Here is a 12,523-nt window from a genome sequence, read left to right on the forward strand (position 1 = left end):
GTCTTCCATCTGTATAAAAGCTTTTTGCTTTTTTGACTGAACTTGAGTTTCTGCTGCTCCTTGTCCCTTTTCTGGATGCAAGTTTCATCTGGCCTGAAGCTAGAAGGAATTAGTCTTTTCTCTGAACTACTTGTGCCTCACCATTGTCTAACTTTTGTAGAAATTGTGTACAGATACATGGTGTAATGGTCTTTCTTCTCCTAGACTTAATGCTAATGAATTTCAACTTAAAGTTGAATTTCAAATCCCAGATGTCTTTGAAAGCTATTGTAATTACCATTTTGGAAAATTAAGTTATTTCCAGCATTAGTTTTAGAATTTAACTTAATTGTTTTGTGACTGCCAATTACAGTATAGCATTGGAAATACAACAGCTCTCTTCATGCAACTCTTCAAATTATCCTTATCTTTTACCAGATCTTAATAGAAAGGTCTCAGTATGTGTAAGATCTAAAACTTATATATTAGCTGATATATCAGTGATACAATTTATATTTATTTCAGAAGTCTCAGTCATGCTGAATGCACAGTAACCCTAAAAGTGCTTTTTTACTTTTCTTTTTTTTCTAAATATATGTGAAGCAGCAATTATACAGGGAGAAAACAACAAAATAAAAATTGTTTAACAAAAATATTTTTGGGGAGGAGTAATCTATAAATATTCTACAAATTTTCTATATTACATATTATATATATATATTCTATTAAATATATGTGTTTAAAGTAAATTTTCAGGCAGAAATTTAAAACACAAAACCACTAGTAATGCATTTCTTTCCAGTGTGACTTCAAACATAATTGATGACTACTTATCTTAATTATTATTGTTTGATTACATCAATTAGAATTACAATAAATTAATAATTGATTGTTATAATCAATTATTAACTACATACAATGAGATTTAGCATATTACATGTACTGTTGATTACAGAATTTATGCTTCTGCTGCAATGTCAGGGTAAATCAAGAACAGCAGTACTTCAGCAAATGGCAGCTGTTTTCAGGTCAGTGTCACCAAATTTCAGCTAGAAGTTTCTTCAAAAATCCCATGTCTAAGGGACAAAGCTGCCAGTCCCTACACAATGCTACAATTTATTGTACTCTCTAAAGCACGCTGATTTCCATACATACAAAAAAAATTAATCCTGTAGCTGCCAGCCCTTCTCCAGTGGCTTCCTCCCGTACTGTTTAGCCACTTCTGAACTCCCTACAAATGGAACTTTTAAGTGACAGGATCATCAGACAAGATACTGTGTTTGTAATAGCTCAGCTCCTGGGCATGTTAAGGTTCCACAATATGCTGGTTTTATTAACTTTGACTCCAGAGTAATAGATTTTTAACAACTATTAAAGAACATCACAGATGGTAGCATTATAAATTTTTGGAAAAGGTAGTAATTTGGAAAAGTGTAGCTCCATTAATTTCTAACATATTCAGGCCTTATTTTACTACTGGAAGTATTAGATGAAGAGAATGTTGCTGGACTGAAAAGGAAGCAAAGCCTTCTTTCACTGAGAACTACTCAAACTCTACACTTGCCAAGCACATAGCCAAAACCAGAAGGGACATCTAGCTTGTGGCATTTGCATTTGTTTTCCAAAGACAATCTCGGCACAGGTGCGGCACCTCCCTTTTCACTCCCCTTTTATGGTCATGTCCTGCTAAAAGCTGGTATTGTTTAGGCTATACAGATCTTCCATAAGCACAGAAGTGACAGGGAGGATGCAACATTGATGACTTGGCCAGTGAATTATACAGATGCTCTGAATGCATAGCAGCCTCCTCAGGTCTCAGATGGCCCCCTAATATTTTGGGGATATTGGTCTGTAATGCAGCTTTATAAACTATATATATATATATTTATTATATATATTATATATTTATATATATTTATAAAGCTGTAATGCAGCTTTATAAACACATCTGGCATCTATCTTCTGAGAGTCAGCCACATGACTAGGTCAGCTCAATGAGCAGAGAACTAAGTGTATTTCTCCTTCTCCTCCTCTCACACATGGTTGACTCTTTTGAGAGAAAAAGACATTTGAAAAATATTATGCTTCTTTGACAGTAGCAAAGGGACAATTTCATCTTGTGCCTTTGGGGATCTTTGTTTGGTGCAGCCCCCAGTTAATTTATGTATAACAGAAAACCAATCTAGAGAGGAATACGACTACACTGTGCCTCCAAGGCCCAGCATTACAGTTTCATTCTTACATTACATCCAAACATCCTATTCTTAGGAAGAAAGATTTATTCCTACAGCCTATTCTCTCTCTTATTCTAATCACTGCACTCCACTGACTTTTTTTATGTCTTTTGCAGTCACGCCTATACATGACTTGCAGGTCACTGTAATTTAAATATTGCGGGTCATGCATGGCTGAACAGCTGATAAGCATTCCAGATGTGACTAAGAAGTGCTACTGAGTTTCAAGTGATGTTTCAAGCTCAGGTCTCTCAGCATATGTTAGAAATAAAAGGAAGTTCATTTATTAGACTTTATAAAAGTCTGTTACTGAGACACAGTGGCCATTCTCTACATGCACTTATTTCAGTGGGGTCTCATGACCTCCTGAGTTCCCCAGCCTGGAGTTCTACAATGATAATAGATCTTTGTGCTTTCTGCTGGTGAGAATTCCAACTCCTTTGGGGAACAAGGAAAATAAGTGGTCTTCTACCACTGGAAGAAGTGTTTTCAAACTGATTAAGGCCTGGCTGAGTTCTGGAAAATGAAGAAAAAGAAGCTGTATCCATATGCATTCATAACAGAGAGTCTAGAAGACAACATAAGGAAGAAAATTTAGCTGCAAAAGGGACAGTGTCTAAAATATCTCCAATTTTAGTCCCTGGAAGTTACACAACCAGCACATGAAGGCTGTGCTACAGCAACACAATTTAGCTGGAGAATAAATGCATCGAGTTATGCAGATTGACAACACCTTGACCTTTTGCATTTCCACATATTAGGCACTGTATGAAGCAGTAATGCCACTGAAGTCAAATGCAAAATTTATGCAACTTCCATGAGAACAGGATTTAAACCAGGAGGTTTTGAAATAGGAGAGCATGAATAAAGACAGTCTATTTCCTTCACTGAGAGAAATCTGTCTGTTCTGACTCCAAAATATGACCACTCTGCTAGGAATGGAAGCTACATAACTCTGGAAGTTTTTCAGATTGATATTAAAATTCAAGACATGAATATTTTTTTCTCTAAGTGAATACAATAATGATATACTCTGGATATGCTGAAAACAAAGTCAGTTAACAAAACCCAAAACTTTTTCTAGGAATACTCATTTTCAAGATCTCCCAGAGGTACGTAGAGTTTTTACCATGAAAAGTAATTCCCACTAGGCCAGAGGGGCTATGAATTTTCATGGAAAGCTTTGTCTTTCTCAGCTATGCAAATGAAATTCAGATAACCCATAGAGTCACTCTACAGAACCCTAAAATGCCTTAAGCACAATTAGGAATAAAAGAGGCCTAACTGCCTGACAGTGATGATTACCATGCCCTTCAGGTAAGTGTGCATAAGGCAATCTAAAATTATTCAGCTCTCAGGAGCATGTGCTAATCAGAGGTTCTGCTAAGCAGAACTATTACCAGTCCTTTAAAATAACCTCTAAAACATTCCTATGAGACATAGGATAAGTTATCAAGTTACTTTATTTTATGAGTCATGAAACTTGAAAATATGTAATTGAAAATGTGTTGAGATTTATTTCATAATGTTTATTTGCCTCTAATGCTTTTAGAGAATGACCTATCTACATTTTTCAGAAGTTGTATCTTCATTTTCTTTCAATTTCCCTGTCTTTCAAAGCTCTAGCCTTATTCTCATTTTGCTTTTCCTGTGTAAACAGAGAGTAGCTTTAATGATGTTCAGAGAAGCATGTTAGTTTTATGTTTTAACTCTTTTGTTGGAAACACCTGCCAGTTTGAATTATCCACCAGTTCTTAGAATATATCCTGAGTTGGAAGGGACCCACAAGGACCACTGAAGTCCAATTCCTGGCCCTGCACAAGACCATCCCCAAGTGTCACACCATGTGCTTGACACCGTTGTCCAAACACTTCTTGAACTCTGTCAGGCTTGACCAGGTGCTGTGACCACTGTGCTGGGGAGCCTGTTCCAGGGCTCAACCACTCTCTGGATGAAGAATCTTTGTGTAATATCCAAGCTAAACCTTCCTTGACACAACTTCCTGTCATTCCCTTGGGTCCTGTTGCTCGTCACTAGAGAGGAGAGGTTGGTACCTGCCCCATATCTTTTCCCTTGTGAGGAAGCTGTAGACAGCTGTGCGGTCTCATCTTTGTCTCCTTGTCTCCAGGGCAGCTGGCCTGCCCACATTCTATGTAATCATATTTTTATCTAAGCCTGATAGTCACTGCCACTAAACACATTTGTTTACTGGAGTTAATCTCATTCGTAACACATTCTTAAGGATCTTAACAGTTGAAATCCCTTAGTGTCAGAACTGTATTTGTGTGTTGCTGTTTCTACATGCCTGCATTGTATTGGTTGTTACATGTATTATTTCATTCATTTCACTCTTTAAAATATATTTCACTTGTATAACATGAACACATCCCTTTCCTACCATGTTGAAAAAAATTTTAACTTTCAACTCAACATCTTTTTTTCAAAGTCTATGCTTTTTTCTAGCATTCAAGAGGAAAAAATACATTTTTAGAAGTGTATTTTCTAAACAATGTGGTTTTCCCTGGGCCTAGACCTCCTAAACAGGTCTTGCTGGAAAGTGGATGTCAGCAAGCCCTACTTTTCTTGTTTGAAGGTGGAAACTTAATGGGCTATGAGGGTTTTTTTGTTGCAATTCAGAGTGGGAAGGCATTGTCTTCTATGAACAGGAGAGGGAAAATAGAAGTGGATGAGTGCTAAAAGGAAAAAAAATAAGAGAATTGACAGCGTTCAAAGGGAAGAGGTTGAAACCCTGTTTCTTACCATCCATTTATTAAAGTAAAAGCTTTAAAATTCAGAAAGCCTTATTTAAAGTAGGTAAGTTTTGGGTCTAAGTAGTTGGCTGTTGTTGGATTGCATTAGGACCTTACCTCCTGCTTACAAAGGAAATCCTTATTACACGGTAATGCCCGTCAACCACAGTGGTTGACTCCTCTATCCTTTACACTTACAAACTTCTCATTGCAATTAAATGATCTCTGAATAAATCCCTCTTCATGGAGTACAACTTAATCTGGTTCTGTTTGAGCCAATCACAACAGAAGACTTTAAGTCATGTCCTTTCCCTGATGCTGCTGAAGTGCTGGCAATTTGCTGTGCTCCAAAGCGTTAGAAAGGCATTCTCGTTAGTCTGATGAGAATTGGTGCGCATGCGTGCAAACGCAGAGTGGGTGTTCACACGGAACACAAGCTACATGCTCCTTTCAAGTGTCACATGAATTGTTGTTACCCTTTCACCCAAGTGATTTGAGTCCCCAACTGAAAAGTGGGAAATGGTTTCAAATCCTCATGCTATGTAATGGGACAGGGCTGATAACTCACCAAAATGTTTCCTAATCAACGTTTAGGTTCATGTGTATTGCAGTCAGTTTTTTCTCTTGATGTTGCTTTTACTTTTCAGTTCAAGAAGGGCTGTAAGTCTGCAGTTCAGTAATTAGAAATTACTCCTGGTGGGGAAAGGCTCACACAGGCTCTTGACTGCTCCTGTGACTGAATAGCATAGAAGTCTTAAAAGTTCATTAGCAGACTTTTCTGTTAACTGAGGGCTTTGACTCCCTCAGAGCAACTGGGTGTTGAAAATCTCTACCTGTTTTTAAATGAAGCTTGGAATGACTTGCTGAGGGACCTAACAGTCTAGACCTGAGTGGAGAACTTGCCTCCCTCATGTGGGAACTGTAAGCAGAGATCAGTGTAGGTTCTTCGCTGCTCACAGAATCCTTTACGTTATTCCTTGTAACAGCTGCAGGGAGCTTCTAGGGAAAGTGTATGTATGCAATCAGTATTACATAAGGCAACTCTTAAGAGCAGCAGGCACACACTTTGTGCTGTTGCTCTGCATTTCATCCCATCTTGCTGCAGGCCAAAGCACAGCACAAGTTCTATTGTATCTTGTAGGACCCCTACATCATTTTCAGCATTAGAGACCTGCTCAGTCTGAGGTACAGCAACCTCCCTTACTGTCCGGATTCCCAAAACAGCAAAGAGAGCACAGAGTGAAGAAGCCCCTTACCTTTTCTTAGGGGCTTCTCCAAGCTTGACCTCTGCCTCCTGGGCAAAGCTAATATAAGATAGATGTCACAGCAAGTGCCTTCCATCAAAGGGCTTTTTTTGAGCAGGCCTAATAACATTGATAGGATGAGCTTGATGCTTCCATATAACCAGTCTCTGTTAAGCTTTCCAGTTGGTGCAGCTTAGTGTTAGCTGCTGACCATATCCAGGTGCTTACAGAATGGAAACACCCCACTGTTACCTAAAATTCCTTCTGAACCCAACCCCCTTCTACCTTATAGAGAATCTCCAAAGCCCTTCAAGTGCATCTGAGAGAAAATATATTTTGTTTTATATTTCACCCGATGTTTATATTTTCATATTTTTATATATTAAGTATTATATCTATTATATGCTTTTGAGTGCCAGCTTTAGTTAACTTACACTGTATATTACCATTAAGTTCTTCACGTTATTTTCACAGTCTGTTTCTTACCTAAGTTAGGTACCTCAAAGTGCCACAGGCTCTTTCCTGTGAATAGGGTCATATGAAACACTTCACTCAAGCCATAAAACATTTGTATCTTCCTCCTTCTGCTGTGCCATTAAACAAATCCACATCACAACTGTTTCTTTAAGCTTAAACTGTGTCTACTCATGATCTTCCAGAAGTACCTAAGTGACTGTACTTTCCAGGGAGGCTAAGTGCCTCCAAGTGACACACCAGGCAGCCACTGTCTCTGCAACTCCACCTGCTACCAGCTGAGCAGCCATAGCAGGTTTTGCCCTAGAAGATGTGCCGAGAACCTCATTCTGTTTTCCAAACAGATATTTTTGGCTCTGATAGAGGAAACACATACTTCAGGGGTCAGCAAAAATACATCTGTGATTACCTATTTGAGAACATTTCTATTTTTCTAAGCATTCCATTATGAACGTGATTTTTATTCTATCCAACCAATATGAGTGGCGTTTGCCTGGAAGCCAGCCCTTCTTGAAACATGTCTTCCTCCTGAGAGGTTCCTGTGCACATAGTCCGATTTATTTGAGGCACCCTTTCACGTTCTGAGTAATTCTCAGAAATAATTCCTGCTTCAAAAGGCTCGAAACATGAGATTAATGTATGCCTACTCCTTATAGGGAGCTTCGATGCTGATTTCGGCGAGACAAAGCATCACGTAGGGGTTTTGCATCAGGCGGTGCGGAAAGAGCACCGAGGCGAGCTCGCTCCCCGCGGGCGCACCGCGTTCCCCGCGGATCGGCTCCGCGCCGCTCCCCGCGCCCGCCGCCAGCCCCCGGCCAGCCCACTCGGCGTAGCGGCCACTCACCTCCACGAAGTAGAAGCAGGGCAGGAGGGTGACGCTGTCCTTGGTCACTTTGCCCTTCTGCCGCTCCTTCGCGGACATGCTGGCGGGGCTGCGGGCGGCGGCCCCGCGGCCAAGCGCTGCCCCGGCCGCTCGCAGCCGCCCGGCCGCCGCGGCTCTCCTCCGCCCGCCGCCGCCGCGCCGAGCGCTGCGCCGTGCGCGGGGCTGACGTCAGGAGCCTGCTCGGCGGCGGGCGGGGGTCCCGGCCAGCTTAACTCCTTCGCGCCGGGCCAGGCGGGGACCGGGGGGCAGGGGAGCCCCGGGCGCTGCGCCCGCACGCGGGGATGCTCCGGCTGCGGCGGGGGATTTGTACGCACACGTATGGGTTTGGGAGACCTGGACAGGATCCCTGAGGGCATCAGCGTGTTCGGGATGCTCCTTGAGGAGTCTGCGGCGTTTATCTTGTTTCTGGGAAATATTTGCTCTGAAACAGAGTAGTAGAATGTTCCAGGGAATAGCATTCCTATACAACCAATATTCTTTTCTTGCAGGTGTACTCTTTTTAAAATCAAAATATTAATGACAGCTCACCTCAGTCTTAGTGCCAGTCTGGGGGAGTAGTGTGACTGGGACTGAGCCAAACTGAGCTCTTCAACCCCATGTGCAATACTGAGGCGTGTGATTTCTCTGATCTGTCAAATATCTGGTGCAGTTCCTGCTACAGTCTTGAAGAGAACAGAATTAACCTGAGCAATTGTTTCCATGGTGAAATGTGCTGAGAATCCTATTTATGGATCAAAGTTTGCAGCCTTTTCTCAGGCAAGCTCCTGTTGATATCAATGAGAGGTACCCTGGATAAGGCCTGCAGGAATTCTCTGTGAAAGATAGCATTTTCATTCTTTGTAGCACATTAATAAGGTCTGCAAAAGTTGTCTTGTGCCTATAAGCCTATTCTTGCATTGTGATGTTCAGCTTTAATGTACAAGGAGAGAAGTGTGACTCAAGCAGTCATTGTTTATCTCCTGTCTTTCTCCTTTTGGGGGAAAATGGGAAATTACCTGCTGTTTTTGTTGCTAGTATTTTTGCTGCTATGGCAATGGAGGTGAAGATTCTTATCAGCCCCTTTTCTTTTCTAGCTGTTCTCTTTTCATTTATCCAGAGTGGATATGCCAATCCATGTTCTACACTGAGTAGACAAGCTTCATGAGAGGGTAAAATCAAAAATGTACTTCATGCCTGCAGGCAGGTGTAGAAGGTAAATCTGTAGTCTGACTCCAAATCATTGAAAAAGACTTTTCAGAGCTGCAACACACGTTGCCATACCAACACATATTCTTGTCTTAACCCTGTTAGGAAAGATTTACAGGGTTTCTGCTGGCTCAGGTGTCAGGGCAATTGTTGGTAGTCTTGTAAAAGGCAGATCAGGGGCCTCCGGGTAGTGAAGGTAGCCAGGGGGGTTACTGGGAGCAGAGGAGCTGTGAGCAGAGGAGGTTTGTTCCTGCCTATCAGCACTAAATTCCAGGAAATCACTCAGAGTGCTGTGGGGATGTCCAGTAGTGGTTCATACCCATCAGTACAACTATAGCCTTTAAATAAAAGTAGCACTTGCCACAGAATCACAGAACATGTTGAGTTGGAAGGGACCCACAAGGATCATCAAGACCAACTCCTGGCCCTGCAAAGGACCATCTCCAAGAGTCACACCCTGTGCCCAAGATCACTGTCCAGATGCTTCTTGAACTCTGTCAGGCTTGGTGCTGTGAGCACTTCCCTGGGTCAGTCAAATGCTGAGAAGGAAGATGAGCCTTCTTCCTGATATGCAGTGAGCCAGTTCCTGCCTTCATCTTTAACAGGCCCTTGACTAGCAGTCCTTTGATTAATTACCCTGTAGGGTTCTGAGTACCCTGTAGGGTTCTGAGTCCACCTGCTTCTCCACTACACTGGAGGTTCAAGACTCCCAAAAGTCTTGTGACTGTAGTGTCTCTGAAAATAATCAGTCTATCTTTGATCATTCACTCAAATACTGAGTAGCCTGTTCACTTGTTCCTATAGCTCCTTCACCTGGGGACACAGCTCCTCACCCGCAGCACACCTTCTGCAAAAGAACTGTTTGTCATCCCCAGCCTCACAAAGAGGCATCAGGCACTCCTGGAAACGTGTGACCTGGACAGCTACATCTACTGTCGGTATGCTCTGGCATAGCTGGCTCGGTGGTTCTCACAGCTGCATGGGATTCTAGTCAAACAGAGGAGGAGAAGGCTCATCAGTGCCTGCATCCCTGCATGGGACAGGGCTGCCTTGCACTAGTCTAAAGGTGACATTGATGGGCAAGCATGGACATGTCTAGGGTGCATTTCCCACCCTTCTCTCTGGGCTTTCATTTAGGTCCTCACTTGAGACTCAGGTAGAACAACCACTTTCTCAGGAATAAGTAACCAAGGTACAGCTAAGGTGCCACTTCACCATTTCAGCCTTGGTGTGCTGCCAGCAGTGGATTCCTAGCTGCCAATAAGGTTGGCAATAAATTAGCTACTAAATTGATACTAAATTAAACTATTTTCCCTAAGTCTAGTCTGTTTTGCCCAATACAGTAGCTAGTAAGTGATCTCTCCCTGTTTTTGTCTTGACCCATAAGCCTTTTGTTATATTTTCTGTCCCCTCTCATGCTGAGAAGGGGAGTGATAGAGAGGCTTTGGTAGACACCTGGTGTTTGTCTAAGGGCAATTCACCACAATGAGTGTCTCATCCATATGATCTCCTAAAGAAAAATGTGTTGGTGGTAACTAATTCAGAAACACCTTCTGTCCATTTAAATCATGATAGTCTTACAAGAAAGTGTGGTGATGTGTGACTTATGAATGCTTCTATGTGCTGGATAGTCATATTTACAGGATCTGCACTATTCCTGACAGCTTTTCTACCCACCTTCAAGCAAACTCAGAGAAGTGTCATGGAACATTTAGCATAAAGCATAAAATTGTTTGTTTATGCTTTGCTTCAGCAAAACCAATCAAGTTCATAAAAACATTTAAAGGAGTTGGAGAACTAAAAGATGAAATTCATAGGTGTGGACTGTAGGCCTCTTCTGACTCATCTAGAATGAGTTTTTAGGAGTGATTTCTTTTTCCATCAAGAAAAAGAAAACTTGGCAATCAGAAGGTGCCTCTGGTGACTGCAAGCTGATATTTTAGAGCTCAGTTTGACCCAAGACCTTGGCCCCCTAAAGAAGCATTGTTGGTGAAACTTCTTTAGGTGATGAAAGCGCCTCAGGTGAAGAAAGCACATCTTTGTGCTTCTCAGGCAGACAGTAGCTGCCACAGTTATTCGAAACCTGATTTGAAATTCTTTTCCAGGACAATCTAGTGTGTTGGCAAAGTTGCACTGCATTAAATGTGACTGCAGGTCATTGTTTCTTTGTCCAGGTGCTCTCTTCCCTCTGCAGCCAAGTCTGCCATTGCTCCCAGGCTTTGGTAAGTGCTGGACACAGGCAATGGCTGTGGTTTCACTGCTTCCATGGCAACAGAAAGCATACTGCAGAAGCAGAGACCAGTATTATATCACTGAATAAACCTACTTGCAAAAGCAGTATGAAATAATATGACAAAGATTTAGAGAGCTGGGGAGTCTATGGCCATGCAGATTACCTGGTTAGAGAGTAGCTCTGGAGGTTTGTAGCAAGCAGAAGTTTGGCCAGAGGCTGCAGCAGCAGCTGCAGTTGCAGTTACCATTGCTTAGTAGCCTGAGGAAACGTGCTTTCTTCTGGTCACCACACAATTTCCCCACAGAAAAGCCACTTCTGGGGCTGTGTGCATGGATCAGGGTTAAATCATATTATATAGAAAGATCTTTTTTTCTTTGGCTTGACTACTGAATGCAGAATAGATGATGTGAACTCAGCATATTAAAACAGTAATCCTCTCTTGAGAAAGGGTGGCATATGGGAGCTGGGCTTTGCTGTGTGGAACTGACAGATGTTTTTTTTTTCTGCTTTGCTTGCCATATCAGAATTCAAAAATGCAGCAGTGTGTGTTTGTACATATATTCTTATTTCCCCCACCACACTCCCAGTCCCTCAGGAAAATCTATTTGGGGGAATTCTTGTGTGTATTGAATTCACATGTTAGTCCATAGGTAAATCTGCCCTGAGCAAGTGAGGGGATGTTGCTTGTTTTAGTCATTCATTTAAAAATTTTTTCTGGTCATAAGACAGATACATTTTTATGAATATTTGATGAACAGGCTTTCTAATGTTTGGTGCAACTACCTCAGTATAGTCTATTATTTGGAGGAAAAATACTGCTGGCTCCCAGTACAAAGCTCATGTCAGACAACATGGCAGCATCTTTTCCAGCATCTAAACAAAGTACCTTACGTATGAACCTGATAAATGTTATGAAAGGGAAAAATTATAGCATATAGAGAAATTGGATAGCTGAATGGTATCAAGGGCATCCCTTAATTATCAATATTTGCATTAGCTTTCTTCAAGTGCAGGATTTTTTTCCTTGCTTTTTCATGTTAGGCAAAATTTTCCTCTTTGACCCATCTGTAGATCCCATGTCGGCAGCACATAGCACTCTTGGATAGATGGCATGTGACAGCACTGGGAGAGTCATAGTGGAACAAGTTCAAAACATACAAAAGAGATACACAGTGCAGATGGGAGAGTTAAATTCTGCTTTGAAGTTGTAATTACAACAAGCAATTGTTTCTCTGCTATGCCTAATAATCTCCTGTTGTTGTAAAGATCTGTCTTCTAATATCTTTTCCTTGGCTGCTAGATATAGGTCACAGCTTTAAAGTAGCAGAGGACTCTGAATGATTCCTGGCTTTCCTGCTGCCTTTTACTCTGTAGTGTTTGGTTTGAAAAATGAATTTTCCATGTTTTGCATGAGTCAAGCTAGGATGATTTTTCTGATTCTGTGGCTATAAATACTATTTATGGACACATCTACATAGTATTTTGCAGACTTACATGCCTGTGCTTTCTGGCCTTAGGCAAGTTATGGCTTGCAAGCCATG

The 12,523-nt window shown here is 41.6% G+C and overlaps 2 protein-coding genes across 5 annotated transcripts in view; one reads left to right on the forward strand and one right to left on the reverse strand.

The window, feature by feature from the left end:
- PLPPR4 (phospholipid phosphatase related 4) overlaps window positions 1–7,603 on the reverse strand; it is a 31,707-nt gene extending 24,104 nt beyond the window's left edge. For both annotated transcript variants that reach the window (XM_053985269.1, XM_053985268.1), the window contains exon 1: window positions 7,526–7,603. In XM_053985269.1, the coding sequence (XP_053841244.1) occupies window positions 7,526–7,603 (78 nt within the window). The remainder of the gene's footprint in view (window positions 1–7,525) is intronic.
- The window catches only part of PLPPR5 (phospholipid phosphatase related 5), a 119,871-nt gene that overhangs the window by 16,995 nt on the left and 90,353 nt on the right, over window positions 1–12,523 (forward strand). The window lies entirely within an intron of this gene.

The sequence above is a fragment of the Vidua macroura genome, chromosome 9 (assembly GCF_024509145.1).
Source record: "Vidua macroura isolate BioBank_ID:100142 chromosome 9, ASM2450914v1, whole genome shotgun sequence".
Taxonomy (NCBI): Eukaryota; Metazoa; Chordata; class Aves; order Passeriformes; family Viduidae; genus Vidua; species Vidua macroura.